Raw genomic sequence first — 18,882 nt, 5'->3', positions numbered from 1 at the left:
GCGCCCGACGCGGGCTGCGTTGACCGACCCAACCAGTGGCGGATGCACGTGGGCTGATTGCATTTTTTATTATTTAGGGGTGTCTATGTAAAAATCTATGGACTAGTTTGTAAAATTATATTAAAATTGACCTGGCACGAAATGTTACGCCACGTAGGCAAAAAAGGGCCCCATCTGTCATAAACACACTTAACCGAGCCAAATCCGCCGATCAGTGGTTTTTGCAGAACAATTACGCAAGATGTGATGTTTTTTGCAGAGAAACTGTATCCTAGTGTTTTCGCAAACCTAGACCTTAAAGTGATGGTTTTATGCAATTTACTCAATCTCCGGCCATGGCCGCCTCCCTCCCCGACTGGATGATGCTCGAGCGCTTCGTGTTCTCCAGGGAGTCCTTCCCGGACAGCGAGGGCGCGCCCTTCATCAAGGCTGACGGCACCAGCTCCCACGGCGGCAGCTTTTCCATCGCCTTCCTCGTCCTCCAGCCCCCGGGCATCTCCCGCCTCTACCTGCAGTGGCCGGGCGGCCCAAAGGAAGGCTCTCAGTGCGTTCTCGTAGCGGCACACCGCAATCTCGTCCTGTTCAGGCTCACCCCAGAACCTCTAATCATCCGCGAGGCCCCCTTCGTGGATTTCCGACAGGACCACTTCATCTGCGGAGCCCAATCCTCGCCGTCCCAGCGGTCGCTGCTGCTCCAAAAGATCCCCAAGTGCGACATACCTGGGCTCTTGGATTGGAGGGATGGGAAGAAGGTGACCACGCCGCGCTCGTTTGATCTTAACCCCGTTAGCATCTTGTGCCGCGGAGAAGAAGAATTCGCCTTGGCGCAGTTGAACTTCCGTAGATCCAACGGCGAGTGGGGCAAGATTGAGGCTGAGCTGTGTGTCCTCCGCTCCAAAGCAAGCAATCGTCGTCACCAATGGAAGAGTGAGAAGTGGCTGCCGGTCCAGTGCGAAGGGCATGAAAGATCTGATTTGGAAAATTGGAGAACCGATAGAGTGGTTCCGTTCAACAAGTATTTGGGTTGGGTTAATTACGGCGGGGGAGGTATCATATTCTGTGAGGTGTTCAAACAAAAGCCTGACATTTTTTACCTCCGACTACCTATACTCGAGCATTGCTTACATCAACCTCCATTGAGATTCCAGGAGGCCAGCCGCGTTGTGGGTGTAACCAAAGGCAGCATGGGTTGTGATGAGCTGAGGTTTGTTGATGTAGTCTGTCAGGATAGTAACATTATTGATCCACTAGGCTCTGGTGACAAGGAGGGTTTCACTATCGCCTACTACGCTTTGAGGATAACACAGAGTGGTGGCATGGAGTGGGATATGCTTTTCTTCATCACATGCTATGAATTGTGGAGTATCAACCCTGAACTCCCGCATGAACTTCTGAAGCATCCTGTTGTAAGTATGGAGGACCCAAATGTGGTATATTTTCTGATGTCGGAGCGTCTGGAACATGTTGACAAGGTTTCCGTAGTTACTCTTGATATGAGTACCAAAAAGCTGCTTTCAGTTCATCCATATATTAATGGAAAGGAAGACCTCTTGGGCAAAGACGGTGACATGGTTCGGCGAAACGCCACTTTTCTCCAAACCTTTCTTCCCTCAGAACTTCCTAAGTTCTTAAAATCCCACCAGGTATTTGCATCCCAAATTTATATTTGTGCCCTGTGTACAAGCTGTTGCTTTGTTTGTTATTTATGCGAGTGGTATTTGTTCAGCTTAGTAGATAATGGCGTTCTAATAGATTAGAAGAGTACAAGAAATTGCTTGACTGTTTTTGTGATGTCATAATTTGAATTAAAATGATATCTACCACATTTGTATAATAAAAAATAAAAATGACACATCTGTGCAGTTGATTTTGTGTCCACCTTGCATGCAAATCGCCAAGCTCTGCATTTAAATTTAAGTAGAGTCTCACCGCTGATGATAGAAAGAGATCACCGCTGTTCAGTAACTATCGGTGCCAATAGCATAATCAAACTTTGTCACAACGAAATACGTACTCATTTTATCACCTGTGTTCCTGCTGTGAGCAATTGTTGCTTACTTATGGCACAACGAAGAGAATTAGAAATTGAAAACTACGACCAAAACCCTATAGCAAGTACAGTTTTGGGAGGCTGTAACTTGAGGTCTAGCCCTTCTTTGTCTTTTCTTCTTATTTTCATGGACCATTTTCTCTGTTTGGTTCAGTTAGAGTTCGTGGTGCTCTGCCTGAATCCTTCAGGGTTCACCGGCACTATTCTATACTGTACTTTGGAGCTTTTAGTCCCTTTCCCTCCCCTTATATGAATTGACAGTGCTCCTGCCATTGCCCGTAAAAAAAGTACAGTTTTTTTCTGAGTGGATGTTGACATCAGTTTGCTTACCACGCTCGCCGCGCGATGTATAACAAGTACAATTTTTAGTTGAAAGTGGTCACAACTGTATTCATTGATACAAGTATCTATCATTCATGTGTTCAAAAATACTGAAATATGTATTAATTAGCAAGGCTGTGGGGAAAGTAGCAACTATTTTGTGTTCTTTTATTTGCTACAATGATTTCGTTACATGTCATTATTTATGAGCTTTTTTTGTTTTAGATTTCATAGCTCAAGTGAAGGTGCGAAGAAGATGAAATCAGGCGACCAAGTCCCTATGCTAAGACTAAGGACTGAAGCAAACCAGTTATACGATATTGGAACTTATTAGTAGTTTGATCAGTATCTGTAATGGACTTGTAATGTCCTGTGATTATGACCTCTATGTATTTTGGGTACTGATATGTAGCAATTGCCGAGACCTCTATGGGCACACGATTCTGTGGCATCTCGACACGGCTGAGACCTAATGCTGATATGTAAGACTTCATAGTGTTGTATTACCGATTTATGACCTGATGCTTTCTTAATGATCATGTTCATGGTACTTGTGATTTTACCAGACCCAACCGTGCAAATATTTGTTCTGTTCTGAAATTTTTATTCAGTAATATAGCTACTTCGATCTGTATATAGTCATGAATTGACCAGATCTTCAGTACACGCGTCGAGGTTTTCATGTTTGGTATTAACACTCATGGTTGACAAAGCTCATATCTTTTGTTCAGAAGAATGTCTTGTTGGGCTTGTAAGTTACTACACTGGTTTGGGCAGCAAAACCGAACTGCAAATGGGCCCTTAATTTCTTAGTGATCAGCAAGTTGGTGTGCCTGGGTGATCCAGTGAGAAATTTGATCAATGAAGCCTGCATATCAAAAATAGATTTTAGTTGAAAGCAGTATCATCTCAAGTTGAAGTGTCAATGTTATGCTATTAGTTTCAAAAGATCTTATGAATTAGACACCACTGTCCCAAAATTTTCCTTCCTGATATTTGTTTACACTCTTCATGCCAGGTCACTATGTGCTCCATCATCTTCTGCTTGCACTTGATACTACGACCATAAATGAGATGCATATTCAGCATGGTGATGCATGCCTAACAAAAATCAAATGGCCATGTGTTAAATTTTTGGTTATAATCCAATCAAGGTGAGCAGCAGCCAGCAGGGCAGCGTTCCTAGTTGATGATTATTCATGTGTATCAACTCGCTGCTGCTGCTTTTCATAGCTGGTAGTTCAGCAGGGTAGGGGGGGGGGGGGGGGGGGGTTTGGTGCTGTGGCTCTCCTGGACAGTGAGGAGATGGTTTTCTGTGTTAAGGCTCTGAGATTTACATGCTAAAGATTAGTTTGAGTATGCTTGTTGCTCCTGATGCTTGTTTTTTTCTATAGCTTTCAGTATGCAGCAGCTTTATGGCCCTTCTGACTTGGGCCATTGTTGAGCTAAAGCTGGTCAGGGTTACAACTTCTTCATGAAGGTTGTCAGGGTTAAAACTCGTATATAATTATAGTCTTTTTTTATGGAGGCGGACTGTAGTTGATCTTCAGGTATGACTTGGGGATCAGCAGCCATTTATTCAGATTACGGCTTTGCCAAGTGCTAATGATAGTAGTAATAGCAGCAGCAGCGGTAGCTTGATGCATGCATACATGTTTGGTAGTATAGTATTCTTACTCCCTCCTATTCAAATTAATTGAAGCAGCCTCTGTACAATGTCCTCTATAGATTGTATAGAGGCTGCGTCAATTAATTTGAATAGGAAGGAGTAGTTTTATTGCTCTGTTTTCCTATCTTGATCGCTCTGTTTTGCTATCTTGATCATTCCAACTTGTCAGTTTTATAGTATTGTTAGTTTTGTCAAAGTTGATACTTGTCCTCTAGTCTGTGGTTTTGATTAGGTGCCTATCCCCCATTATTGCTGTTGAAGATTTAAGTAACGTCTGCAGGTGTTGGGAAAGCATCAAACACACTAACATTTGTCAAAGTAACCTGAGTAAGATCTTGAGCCCTTCAAGGTTTATGCTTCAAAATCAATTCATGAGTCCATTCAAAATCAAAACTGACAAGCCCTACAAGAGTAAATTAGTTTTCGAGAAGGTGACATACTCACATCCATAGACCACATTAGCACAATGCCAGCAAATAAGACGAGCATTTTTTTTGGTAGCACTACTTGGCGACCCGTAAATAGGCTATGTCAGGAATATTTTTTGTATTTTGTGGAGTAATGAGCAAATGTACACTATTAAGACCTTGGGGCTCACTTGAAGTGACAGGATCGAACTCAGATTTTGACTATGATTGGCCCAAAAGTGGTAGAACCTGGTTTATATATATATATATATATATATATATATATATATATATATATATATATAGGTAAAATGTTTGGGGCACCTAGGTGCCTGGGCACCTAGTTCGGATCCGACCCGCTAATTCATTTTTTGCTTACAAATAATCAATACTACCTTTCAAATAATTCACTTTCCTTTTGTACTTGCATGCACTGCCATTGATTATCGATTGGTTTCCCGAAAATGGCATGTTATTGATTCCCTCATAAACAGGGCACCTAGGTGCCTGGGCACCTAGTTCGGATCCGACCTGCCATATATATATAGGATGCCAGTTTGGGACACCTAGGTGCCTGGGCACCTTGCCTCTCCATTGTTGGATCGTGTTTAGCGATTGATTTGGAAACCAATAAAAATGCATCAATTGCTAGTTAATTTGGCAGGCTTTAATTCGTGGACCGTTCCATGCATGCATGGCGCGTGATAAAAAGGCAAGGTATTAATATGAGAATGCATATAATTTTGGTTATAGATATTGCATACCCGTATTAGATAGTTAAAAAATAAAATAAAATGTAAATAGTTCTAAAAACAAATTATTTGGAATATACGTACCCGCATGTGTACATAATTACATGAGTAGGTATTAGATACCTGTATTTGTACATAATATCGTTAATAGGTTTTTTTGTGGTATCGCTAGGTATTAAATACCCATATATTTACATAAATTATTGGGTATATACGTACCCGATATGTACATAATTTCGTTAATAGGTATTAGATACTCATATTAAATAGTTAATAAAATAGAACGTAATAGTTCAGAGAATAATTTATTGGTTATATATACCCGCGTATGCAGATAATTTTATTAGTAAGTATTAGATACCCGTATTAGATAGTTAGGAAACAAAAATACGCGAATTAGATACCCATAGTAGTTCAGAAGAAAATAAAATATTACTATGATTTATTGTATGGCAAGTCTTGCATGCCTAATAGTTAAAAACGAAAATAAAATGTAAACATGGAAAGTCTTGCATGAAGAATAATTAGGAAACAAATCAAACATTCATTATGCGCGGTACATACCTAAAACAATCAAGGTGCCCGGACACCTAGGTGTCCCAGTTAATTTACCTATATATATATATATATATATATATATATATATATATATATATATATATATATATATATATATATATACATACATACACATGTGCAGTACAATATGTAGAAAGTCCCTTATAGTACGAGAAAAATACAAAGGGTGCACGACTAAATAAATATAACTCAAATACCCCCTCAAACTCATAATGGATCAACAACACTAAGTTTGAAGAGATAGAAGCCATGATGTGTTTAGTCTGGGCCATCATAAAAAGAACATCAACGGTACCTCTGAAGGCACATACTAAAGAGAAATAATCTGATCATGCACACCCAACACTTACAAAATAAGTATCAACACCAATATGCTTGGTGAGTTCTGTCGGATTTCGGGTTCCGGCAAACCCTTGTGAGGTTCAAACTCCGGGGTGCGCATGAAGATGAAGAATACTCTCTTCCTAGCTCGCTCGCTCAACGATCTCACGGCCTAGCTCGATGGACCCAAAGAACAAGAGACACGGGAGTTTATACTGGTTTGGGCCACCTTGCGGTGTAATACCCTACTCCAGTGTGTGGTGGATTGCCTCGAGGGGTTGAGGATGAGCTAGTCAGTGGATGAACAGCCTCAGGAGGTGAGGTGTTCTTGGGCTCGATGAGCTGGTGAGATGGTCCGGGTGAAAACGACCCGTCCGGTCTATGGTGGTGGCTAAGTCCTATTTATTGTGGCCTTGGTCCTCTTCCCAAATGTTAGGCGGGAAGGGATCCCACAACGACCAAGTTTGAAGGGAGACAACTAGTACAAGCTATCCTGACAAAAGGTGGTCTTTGCCTGCCAAAGGCTCTGGTGGTGATGTTGCTGTGGGCTCCGCGATGACCTCCGTCCTGCCATTCTGCTGGTCCTGGTCTCTTTGCACCGATATGGAAACCTTTTCCTGATGCCTCGGGAACCCGCGCCTGCGCTTGCCTCCTTAGCACCAAAGAGGAAACTGGTACACTGCGCCCGCTGGCGCCCGCCTGGCCTTGGTCGTCATGGCTTACGTCACGCGAACCTCGCGAGGTGTCCCTTGCATAGATATCTCCGCTCCTCGGGAGACAGCCTAGTGAGGCCACTCCCATGGAGGTCTTGGTGTCGTCCGCCTCACGAGGCTTGGCCCCTCGTGAGGGTCTTGTGTTGTCGCTGCTGAAGCTGGGCCGTTCTAGGCCGTTGGTGGAGCCACGCCTCGGGCCGCAGGCAGGCAAATCTGGGCACCCCCGGGCCCAGAACACCGAGAGTAGCCCCCGGGCCCAAGGCGCGTTTGGACTTGGCTTCGTGGAGAAGCCTAAGGGCAAGTGCGGAGCGCCGCGGGCCCCAACCGCCTACGGCCCCGGTCGATGCGTGGCGATTGGTGGTACGTGGGCGCCTCCACTCCCCCACGCGGCCTTGATATGCGCCAGGCTAGGCGGTCGCCGTTGCCAACACAGCTCCACCTCCATTGCTGGCAACGCGCTCCCACAACTCCTCCGTCTCTCAAAAACAGCAGTTTCCTCCCCTGGCCTGACCCGGCACCAATCCTATCTGCTGCCATGGCGCCGAGCTAGAAGAAGAAGAAGGGAAAGAAGAAGGCCCATACCTCAGCAAAGGCGCCGCCGGTCCTCGAGCCCGCCATCGAGCGGTCGGTGGTGCTGAACCAGGAAGCGATGGGCAAGGTTCGCCCCGCGCTCGCCGCAGATTCCAATGAATGGAAGGCGACGGTGGCCTGGCCTGCTTCGCGCGCCGCGATTGATAGGACGGCTACCGAGATCCCCATTCATCTTCACGCCCTCTGGGCTGGCTTAATTCCCCCCTTCTCCGATTTCTTCAATGTTGTGCTCTCGCATTACCAAGTCAATGCGCTGCACCTAGATCCCCAGTCCATCATCCTCCTCGCCGTCTTCGCCTTCGTCTGCGAGGCCATGGTGGGCATTGCCCCTTCCGTGGCTTTGCTTCGCCATTTTTTCTCGTTGCATCTGACCGACGCCCGCCAACGCTCGGGGTGCGTGACCCTCCAAGCCGTTGCGGGGACGGCTGGCTCGGGGATTGACTTTGAGCTCTCACCAGTCGTGGACGGATTTCGGAAGCGGTGGGTATTCATGGATGCTGGCGTGCTCAGCCCCTTGCTCCTGCTCCCGCGAGCACCGGCTGTCCCTAGCTCCGGCTAGGGGCATGTGAAGCTTGTCGACCGGCGGCTCGCCCACGTTTGGCGTCGACTAGCCAGGTTGAAGGACCTTGGGGTGACGGTGCCTATGGTGGTGAAGGAGTTCATCCGGTGCCGCGTTGCTCCACTCCAGCGTCACTCCCGACAGATGTGGACCTTCTCCGGCAGCAGGGAGCCCATAAGGCTTCACGCGTCCGCGCTTCCTCCCGAGGCGCTGCAGACAGTACTCGAGCTCTTGACAGGTGACCCGGCGCCAGCTGACCTGCCGGAGGAGGGCTGCCTCTTGTACTGCTGCTCGAACAAGGTGGAGTTCGTGAGGCAGATGCCCCCCTTCGACGAATGGGGACTGCGCCCGGTCGGCCTTGAAGGGTCTCATGAGAGCCCGGATCTTGTGGTTCCCTTGCCTGCCATCACCTCGGCGCTCATCCCGGAAGTGGGTGCAGGGGGCGAGCACCGTCGAATGCCAACGAAGTGGCCGCCGAGGAGGCAACGCTGGTCGCGGCTCCTAAGGTGGCAGCTCCTGAAGCTCGGGCGAGCTGCCTCGAGGCGGCGGCTGGAGGGCCGACGCGGTCCGAGGCTCCCGAGGTGGAAGCCCCCGAGGCTCAAGCGGGCCGTCCTGGGGCAGAGGCTGAGGAGTCGACGCAGCTTGATGCCCCCGAGGTCGCCCGCTCAGGAGCCCCGCCAACTCCCCCAGGCGACGGCGGTCGCGCCCATGGCTTCGGCCAGCTTCGCCTGAACTTCGGAGCACTCCGCAAGAGAAAAGTGCCCCCTAGCTGTAGTGGTGGCACCTACGCGCCATTGAAGCAGAGGAAATACATTGCCAAAGACGAGTAAGTACCTCATCTACGTGATTTCCTGAGTGCTGCATCCCTTCCTGACCACAACTCTTCAGGGTCCCTTCGGTTGGTGCGGCGAGATCTCCAGGAGGGCGGCCCACGTCGGTCATTTGCTCGCCACTGACCCTCAGCTCCCCTCGCCAGGCCGCTGCGCGCGGCTCAGGGCCTGCTCCTGAGGAGGGTGCGCTAACTGGGGGTCTTGATCCTGCGTTCTTGTCGTCCCTCCTTCGCGGTCCGGTCTGGGGCGCTGGAGGCGTGCCGAGGGCTCCTCCATTGGTTATTGCCCGCAGTTGGGCGGCCTCAGCCCCGGCTTCGTCTTCAAGCGTGAGGCTTCACGCCGCGGCGCCTCTGTCGAGGCCCGGGAGGCGGCCGGGAAGGCGCCGGCCTCCAGCCCCCTGCTAGGAGAAGGCCGGCCGCCGCAAGCCTCGCCGACGATTCTCGGCGCGGAGGACGGACTTGGCCGCGCGTTTGAGCTTGCGCGCGGGCACGGTGCCATTCGCCACGAGCTCTTCCTGGAGGCGATGGGCACGCTGAGTCGGCTCAGGGAAGAGCTTGTCGATGTCGACGCCCGCTTGGAGGCAGAGGGCCTTCGGCTGTTTGATGAATGGCATCAATTGAAGGTGGCCATCAACCTCGGGCATCTTCAGCACGAGCGCGACGGTGCGAAGGCCGCGGCGTCCCTTGTGACCTCGCGCGAGGCAAGTGCTCGAGCCTTGGAGGAGGCCAGGGAGGCTGACTGCCGCCGCAAGGTCGCCGAGGAGTGCAGACGAGAACTCCAGGCCTTGAATGCTACCCTCGAGCAGCAGGTAGAGGCGCGCTGGGCTATCTAGGCGTCGGTGAGGGGGGCGCCTTCCGAGGAGAAGGAGATCCAGAAGCGTGAGGAGGCGCTGATGTTGGAGGCCTCAGAGCGCAACCTCGAGCTTGAGCGGCTGGAGACGAGGGAGCGACATGTGGCTATGGCCGAAGATGCCATCACCGCACTGTTGGGGAACGTAGTATTTCAAAAAAATCCTACGACCACGCAAGATCTATCTAGGAGAAGCATAGCAACAAGCGGGGAGAGTGTGTCCACGTACCCTCGTAGACCGAAAGCAGAAGCGTTTAAGTAATGCGGTTGATGTAGTCGAACGTCTTCACGATCCAACCGATCAAGTACCGAACGCACGGCACCTCCGCGATCTGCACATGTTCAGCTCGGTGACGTCCCTCGAACTTCTAGATCCAGCTGAGGTCGAGGGAGAGTTTAGTCAGCACGACGGCGTGTTGACTGTGATGATGAAGTTACCGACGCAGGGCTTCGCCTAAGCACTACGACAATATGACCGAGGTGGAAATATGTGGAGGGGGCACCGCACACGGCTAAGAATCAACTTGTGTGTCTACGGGGTGCCCCCCTCCCCCGTATATAAAGGAGTGGAGGAGGGGGAGGGCCGGCCTCCTATGGCGCGCCCCAAGGGGGGATTCCTACTCCTACTAGGAGTAGGTAGGGATGAAAATGGAGTGGAAACTTTCCGTTTTTCCGGAGGAAAAATGAAAACGAAGAGAAAATGTGAAAACGGAAACGGAAATTTGCAAAACGGAAGTGGAAGTGGAATTTTTTATGTGGAAACGGAAACAAAAACGGAACGGTGTTTTCCGGTGGAACGGGCGTGGAAACTGAACTTTCCGTTTCCACGAATATGGAATTTCGTTTTTACTATAGACCTATGGCTGCTTTGTAGTCCAACCACCAAACAACACACAATTATACAATGAGTAGAATGGATCATTTGAGCCCAACTACTACCACACATGTACTCAGGTTGACCCTATGCGCGATTGTCCAGTACTACTACTATACTACGCTAAGTTGCTAACATGATATATATTGTAGCCATGTTAACAATTCTTTAAATTTGTTTGTGTTTTGTGTGTATTTCTCTATGATTCAAGGGTTTTTAAAGTTCTAGTCAACATCCACTTATGTTTACGTGTTTGCTTTGTATTCGCTCCCTGTCCGTTTCCGGTAGTATCTGTTTTCATATTCATTTCAGGGGTTTCTGTATTTGTTTTTGCTTCTGTAAAAATATATGAAAACAAATGTGGTAGCACGTAGTTCTGTCCGTTTCCGCTCCGTTTTCATCCCTAGGAGTAGGTTTCCCCCCTTCCCTAGTCCAACAAGGAGGGGGGAGGAAGGGGAAGAGGGAGAGAAGGAAAGGGGGGCATGCCCCCCTCCCCAATTCGGATTGGGCTTGGGGGGCGCGCCCCACCACTTGGCCGCCTCCTCCGCTCTTCCACCATGGCCCATTAAGGCCCATTAACTCCCCGGGGGGTTCCGGTAACCCCCCGGTACTCCGAAAAATGCCCGAACTCATCTGAAACCTTTCTGGTGTCCAAACATAACCTTCCAATATATCAATCTTCATGTCTCGACCATTTCGATACTCCTAGTCATGTCTATGATCACATCCGGGACTCCGAACAAACTTCGGTACATCAAATCACAAAACTCATAATAAATATCATCATCAAACGTTAAGCGTGCGGACCCTACGGGTTCGAGAACTATGTAGACATGACAGAGACTCATCTCCGGTCAATAACCAATAGCGGAACCTGGATGCTCATATTGGTTCCTACATATTCTATGAAGATCTTTATCGGTCAAACTGAAGGAAATATGCCCTAGAGGCAATAATAAAGTTATTATTTATTTCCTCATATCATGATAAATGTTTATTATTCATGCTAGAATTGTATTAACCGGAAACATAATACATGTGTGAATACATAGACAAACATAGTGTCACTAGTATGCCTCTACTTAACTAGCTCGTTGATCAAAGATGGTTGAGTTTCCTAGCCATAGACATGAGTTGTCATTTGATTAACGGGATCACATCATTAGGAGAATGATGTGATTGACTTGACCCATTCCGTTAGCTTAGCACTTGATCGTTTAGTTTACTGCTATTACTTTCTTCATGACTTATACATGTTCCTATGACTATGAGATTATGCAACTCCCGATTACCGGAGGAACACTTTGTGTGCTACCAAACATCACAACGTGACTGGGTGATTATAAAGGTGCTCTACAGGTGTCTCCGATGGTACTTGTTGAGTTGGCATAGATTGAGATTAGGATTTGTCACTCCGATTGTCGGAGAGGTATCTCTGGGCCCTCTCGGTAATGCACATCACTATAAGCCTTGAAAGCAATGTGACTAATGAGTTAGTTACGGGATGATACACTACGGAACGAGTAAAGAGACTTGCCGGTAACGAGATTGAGCTAGGTATTAAGATACCGACGATCGAATCTCGGGCAAGTAACATACCGATGACAAAGGGAACAACGTATGTCGTTATGCGGTTTGACCAATAAATATCTTCATAGAATATGTAGGAACCAATATGAGCATCCAGGTTCGGCTGTTGGTTATTGACCAGAGATGTGTCTCGGTCATGTCTACATATTTCTCGAACCCGTAGGGTCCGCACGCTTAAAGTTCTGTGACTATCAGTATTATGAGTTTTTGTGTTTTGATGTACCGAAGGTAGTTCGGAGTCCCGGATATGATCATGGACATGACGAGGAGTCTCGAAATGATCGAGACGTAAAGATCGATATATTGGATGACTATGTTCGGACACTGGAAGTGTTTCGGGAGGTTTCGGACATATACCGGAGTACCGGGGGGTTACCGGAACCCCCCGGGGAGTATATTGGGCCTAATGGGCCTTAGTGGAGAAGAGGAGGGGCGGCTAGGGCAGGCCGCGCGCCCCTCCCCCACTAGTCCGAATTGGACAAGGAGGGGGGCGGCGCCCCCCTTTCCTTCCCCTCTCTCTCCTCCTTCCCCTTCTCCTACTCCTACTAGGATTAGAGGAGTCCTACTCCTGGTGGGACTCCCCCCTTGGCGCGCCCTCCTCCTTGGCCGGTGTAGCGATCCGACCTCAGACGGTCAAATCTCTGTGTTCAGTGTCATCCCTGGATCGGTAATGCTGACACACACAGTACTCGAAGGATTTATAACAGAGTAGCAATCACACACTTATTACATCGAGTGTCTCAAAAGAGAACTTATTACAATAAATATGTCATAAGGCCATCTAATAAGATAACAGCGAAAGGATTGGAAGATAAAGTGAGTCCATCAACTCCGACGGCATAGCTGAGTGCATGACAAACGACCTAGCGCACCTTACTCCTCGTCTGAAAAGTCTGCAACATAATATGTTGCAGCCCGAGAACGGGTCAACACATGGAATATGCTGGCAATATAACACAGTAGAGCAAAGAACAGATAAATGCTATCACTACATGCATATATGGCTAGTGGAGGCTCTAAGGTTATATTGTTTTTGCGAAAAGCCAATTTTTCCCTACAACAAAGGAATAGATTTTATTTAACTATCATGGTGGTTGAAACAACATTGAGAAGGTTCCTCCAACTCAATCCCAAATTAAAGTAGTCATTAACATCCCAACAAATTTAATTTAGAGTGACGAGATCCATGTGATAATCCAAGAACTAGATACTCAAGATGTCCATAACCGGGGACACGGCTAACCATGATTAGTTTATACACTCTGCAGAGGTTTGCGCACTTTTCCCCACAAGACTCGATCTCCTCCATTGGATTTCTCGCACTACATGGTGTTTGAGAAACGGATGACCGAGACACAGTCTTTCAGAAGCATTAACTCTTTACTCTGGGTGGACAGTTACACCTACTTTCCCTCTATATCTGCTAGCCCACCACTGAAAGAGGTCAGGCAACATACTCAACTATGCCAGAGCCCATAATGGCTTGTGGCTGCACACGGAAGTTTCTAGCATGAATAATCTTATGATCCCTTTGAGCCTGGGTGGCGGACCGTAGGATGATCACACGGGTACTCTGGGATATCCTAGGACAACACTAGATTCTCCAGGTGCCTACAAGCAATCCACCCAGATGTGTATTAAAGTTGCCACCTTAAGTTGAACCATTAATTAACAACTCACACCTGTCATGAATTCACTCAACCCCAATCCACGTCTACGAGCATAGCATGGCAATATAAGCATAACGTGTAAGTAACTCCCAGGGGTTTGATAATAAACAGGGCAATAGGTTCTACCTCATCTACTTCCCAAATACCCACAAGTTAAGCACATCCTAATCATGCAGTGTTTGAGGATTGTAACTAATGCATAAAAACTGGGTATGAAAGGGGTATGATCAATGTGTTACTTGCCTTGCGGACGATCCGCAAAACCTTGAGACTCGTAGTAGCACGCTTCGCACTCCGGGAATTCTATCGCAAACAAACAATAACATACATAAGCACTCAGGCAAAGATGCATGGTTAAAACTCAAATAAGAAGATCTAATCCAGAAAGTTCAACTGAAGAACTCCGGTTTGCAAAAAGAATCAAATCAAACGGAGCAACGAAACTCAAACCACGAAAGAAACAAGATCCGTTTACTATCCTGGACTAAAGTCAAATTTTACAGTACCAAAATCTTGCTTAAGTTGGTTAAACATAAAGAGGACTTCGAGACGAAGATCTAGGCGCTTGTTTCACCTGATTTGGATAAACGAGCGAAAAGTTATACTAGATCAAAGATTAGGGCAGAAATCGCGATCGAAAATAAACCCGGAAAAACCCTGGAAAAAGAAAAACTGACGAACAGGCTAATGAACAAACGTTTGCTGTCTGCAGCTAACGGATGAACGGCGTTCGTTAAAAACGAATGTACGAACGAACGTCCGCTATTTAACTAAACCGAGAAAACCCGAAAAAAACCGATCTAGAAAAAAAATAAACGAACTTGGGTTTCTAAAAAAAGCCGAATGGTTTTTCTCATGAGAACCGGCGGCTGCGGCTACCTCGGCGGCAATGGCGGACGGCCGGGCGGCGGCGGCGGCGCGGACTAGTGGGCGGCGGCGCGGCTTAGGGTTAGGGCAGGGGCGCGGCGCGGCTGGCCTCCTGGCTTATAAAGCCGGCCGGGCCAAGTGTCCAGGTCGGACACGGCCCGGTTAGGTCGGTAACTTTTTTTAAATAAATCCTGATGCAGGAAATCAAATAAAAGAAATACTAAACGGACTCCAAAAATCCTGAAATAAATTTTCAAGGTCCTCTAATAATATTGCGGACAAATTGAACATTTATTTGGGCCTCTAATGCAATTTTGAAAAACGTATATTTTTCCTAATTTAAATAAAATAGCAATAAAAGTCCAAAATATTATTTATTTGATTTTTAATATTCTTCCTCCGATATTCCCTTCATTTTGGAGAAGTCATATTATCTGCTCTCGTATATTGTAATATGAAATATTTTCGGAGAGAAAAATAATAAAACCAAAATGATCCTTGTCTCGATATTTGATAAAATTCAAATATGAAACACGTGAAATTCCCAACTCTCTCCATGGGTCCTTGAGTTGCTTAGAATTTCGGGGATCGCAAAACGAAATGCAATAAAACATGATATGCATTGATGACCTATGTATAACATTCCAAATTGAAAATTTGGGATGTTACAGCCGGCCGCCTCCCCCCTAGCTCCTTTAGGCAGGGGGGCACCCGAAGGACATAAAAATTGATCATTGATCTTTTAGCCGTGTGCGGTGCCCCCCTCCACCAGAATCCACCTCGGTCATATCGTAGCAGTGCTTAGGCGAAGCCCTACGTCGGTAGCTTCATCAACATCGTCACCACGCCGTCATGCTGACGAAACTCTCCCTCGAGCTCTACTGGATTGTGAGATCGCGGGACGTCACCGAGCTGAACGTGTGCTGAACGCGGAGGTGCCGTACGTTCGGTACTGAGGATCGGTCGATCGTGAAGACGTACGACTATATCAACCGCGTTGTCATAACGCTTCCGCTTAACGGTCTACGAGGGTACGTGGACGACACTCTCCCCTCTTGTTGCTATGCATCACCATGATCTTGCGTGTGCATAGGAAATTTTTTAAAATTACTACGTTCCCCAACAGTGGCATCCGAGCCAGGTTTATGCGTAGATGTTATATGCACGAGTAGAACACAAGTGAGTTGTGGGCGATACAAGTCATACTGCTTACCAGCATGTCATACTTTGGTTCGGCGGTATTGTTGGATGAAGCGGCCCGGACCGACATTACGCGTACGCTTACGCGAGACTGGTTCTACCGACGTGCTTTGCACACAGGTGGCTGGCGGGTGTCAGTTTCTCCAACTTTAGTTGAACCGAGTGTGGCTACGCCCGGTCCTTGAGAAGGTTAAAACAACACTAACTTGACGAACTATCGTTGTGGTTTTGATGCGTAGGTAATAACGGTTCTTGCTCAGCCCGTAGCAGCCACGTAAAACTTGTAACAACAAAGTAGAGGACGTCTAACTTGTTTTTGCAGGGCATGTTGTCATGTGATATGGTCAAGACATGATGCTATATTTATTGTATGAGATGATCATGTTTTGTAACGGAATTATCGGCAACTGGCAGGAGCCATATGGTTGTCGCTTTATTGTATGCAATGCAATCGCCCTGTAATTGCTTTACTTTATCACTAAGCGGTAGCGATAGTCGTCGAAGCAATAGTTGGCGAGACGACAACGATGCTATGATGGAGATCAAGGTGTCGCGCCATTGATGATGGTGATCCTGACAGTGCTTTGGAGATGGAGATCAAAGGCACAAGATGATGATGGCCATATCATATCACTTATATTGATTGCATGTGATTCTTATCCTTTATGCATCTTATTCTGCTTTGTTTGACGGTAGAATTATAAGATGATCTCTCACTAAATTTCAAGGTAAAAGTGTTCTCCCTGAGTATGCACCGTTGCCAAAGTTCGTCGTGCCGAGACACCACGTGATGATCAGGTGTGATAAGGTCAACGTTCATCTACAATGGGTGTAAGATAGTTTTGCACACGCAGAATACTCGGGTTAAACTTGACAAGCCTAGCATATGCAGATATGGCCTCGAAACACTGAGACCGAAAGGTCGAGCGTGAATCATATAGTAGATATGATCAACATAGTGATGTTCACCACTGAAAACTACTGCATCTCACGTGATGATCGGTTATGGTTTAGTTGATATGAATCACGTGATCACTTAGATGATTAGAGGGATGTCTATCTAAGTGGGAGTTCTTAAGTAATATGATTAATCAAACTTAAATTTATCATGAACTTAGTACCTGATAGTATTTTTCTTGTCTATGTTGTTGTAGATAGATGGTCGGTGTTGTGGTTCCGTTGAATTTTAATGCGTTCCATGAGAAAGCAAAGTTGAAAGGTGATGGTAGCAATTACACGTACTGGGTCCGTAACTCGAGGATTATCCTCATTGCTGCACAGAAGAATTACATCCTGGAAGCACCGCTGTGTGCCAGGCCTGCTGAAGATGCAACTAACGACGTTAAGAACGTCTGGCAGAGCAAAGCTGATGACTACTCGATAGTTCATTGTGTCATGCTTTACGGCTTAGAACCGGGACTTCAACGACGTTTTGAACGTCATGGAGCATATGAGATGTTCCAGGAGTTGAAGTTAATATTTCAAGCAAATGCCCGGATTGAGAGATATGAAGTCTCCAATAAGTTCTATAGCTGCAAGACGGAGAAGAATAGTTCTGTCAGTGAACATATACTCAAAATGTCTGGGTTTAACAATCACTTGATTCAACTAGGAGTTAATCTTCCAGATGATAGTGTCATTGACAGAATTCTTCAATCACTGCCACCAAGCTACAAGAGCTTTGTGATGAACTATAATATGCAAGCGATGGATAAGACAATTCTCGAGCTCTTCGCAATGCTAAAGGCTGCGGAGGTAGAAATCAAGAAGGAGCATCAAGTGTTGATGGTCAACAAGACCACCAGTTTCAAGAAAAAGGGTAAAGGGAAGAAGAAGGGGAACTTCAAGAAGAATGACAAACAAGTTGCTGCTCAAGAGAAGAAACCCAAGTCTGGTCCTAAGCCTGAGACTGAGTGCTTCTACTGCAAACAGACTGGTCATTGGAAGCGGAACTACCCCAAGTATTTGGCGGACAAGAAGGATGGCAAGGTGAACAAAGGTATATGTGATATACATGTTATTGATGTGTACCTTACTAAAGCTCGCAGTAGCACCTGGGTATTTGATACTGGTTCTGTTGCTAATATTTGCAACTCGAAACAGGGACTACGGATTAAGCGAAGACTGGCTAAGGACGAGGTGACGATGCGCATGGGAAATGGTTCCAAAGTCAATGTGATCACCGTCGGCACGCTACCTCTACATCTACCTTCGGGATTAGTTTTAGACCTGAATAATTGTTATTTGGTGCCAGCTTAAGCATGATCATTATATCTGGATCTTGTTTGATGCGAGACGGTTATTCATTTAAATCTGAGAATAATGGTTGTTCTATTTATATGAGTAATATCTTTATGGTCATGCACCCTTGAAGAGTGGTCTATTTGTATTGAATCTCTATAGTAGTGATACACATATTCATAATGTTGAAGCCAAAAGATGCAGAGTTGATAATGATAGTGCAACTTATTTATGGCACTGCCATTTGGGTCATATTGGTGTAAAGCGTATGAAGAAACTCCATACTGATGGACTTCTGGAATCACTTGATTATGAATCACTTGGTACTTGCAAACCATGCCTCATGGTTAAGATGACTAAAACACCGTTCTCCGGAACAATGGAGCGAGCAACGGATTTGTTGGAAATCATACATACTGATGTATGTGGTCCAATGAATATTGAGGCTCGCGGCGGGTATCGTTATTTTCTCACCTTCACAGATGATTTGAGCAGATATGGGTATATCTACTTAATGAAACATAAGTCTGAAACATTTGAAAAGATTAAAGAATTTCAGAGTGAAGTGGAAAATCATCGTAACAAGAAAATAAAGTTTCTATGATCTGATCGTGGAGGAGAATATTTGAGTTATGAGTTTGGTCTACATTTGAAACAATGCGGAATAGTTTAGCAACTCAAGCCACCCGGAACACCACAGCATAATGGTGTGTCCGAACGTCGTAATCGTACTTTACTAGATATGGTGCGATCTATGATGTCTTTTACTGATTTACCGCTATCGTTTTGGGGTTATGCT

At 46.4% G+C, this 18,882-nt stretch overlaps 1 protein-coding gene across 1 annotated transcript; it reads left to right on the top strand.

Moving 5' to 3' along the window:
• Positions 1 to 299: 299 nt before the first annotated feature.
• LOC109783587 (uncharacterized) lies at positions 300 to 2,936 on the top strand. Its single transcript, XM_020342184.3, has 2 exons — positions 300 to 1,643; positions 2,597 to 2,936. The coding sequence occupies exons 1-2, from the start codon at positions 312 to 314 to the stop codon at positions 2,603 to 2,605; spliced, it is 1,341 nt and encodes a 446-aa protein (XP_020197773.3). The 5' UTR covers positions 300 to 311; the 3' UTR covers positions 2,606 to 2,936.
• The last annotated feature ends 15,946 nt before the right edge of the window (positions 2,937 to 18,882 follow it).

Source organism: Aegilops tauschii, chromosome 2 (assembly GCF_002575655.3).
Source record: "Aegilops tauschii subsp. strangulata cultivar AL8/78 chromosome 2, Aet v6.0, whole genome shotgun sequence".
Taxonomy (NCBI): domain Eukaryota; kingdom Viridiplantae; phylum Streptophyta; class Magnoliopsida; order Poales; family Poaceae; genus Aegilops; species Aegilops tauschii.
This window is presented reverse-complemented; position numbering and strand designations above follow the sequence as displayed.

What these genes read in the sequence shown, in the direction of transcription:
- LOC109783587 (XM_020342184.3), top strand. Translation starts at nt 312, where the DNA reads ATGCAATTTACTCAATCTCCGGCCATGGCCGCCTCCCTCCCCGACTGG.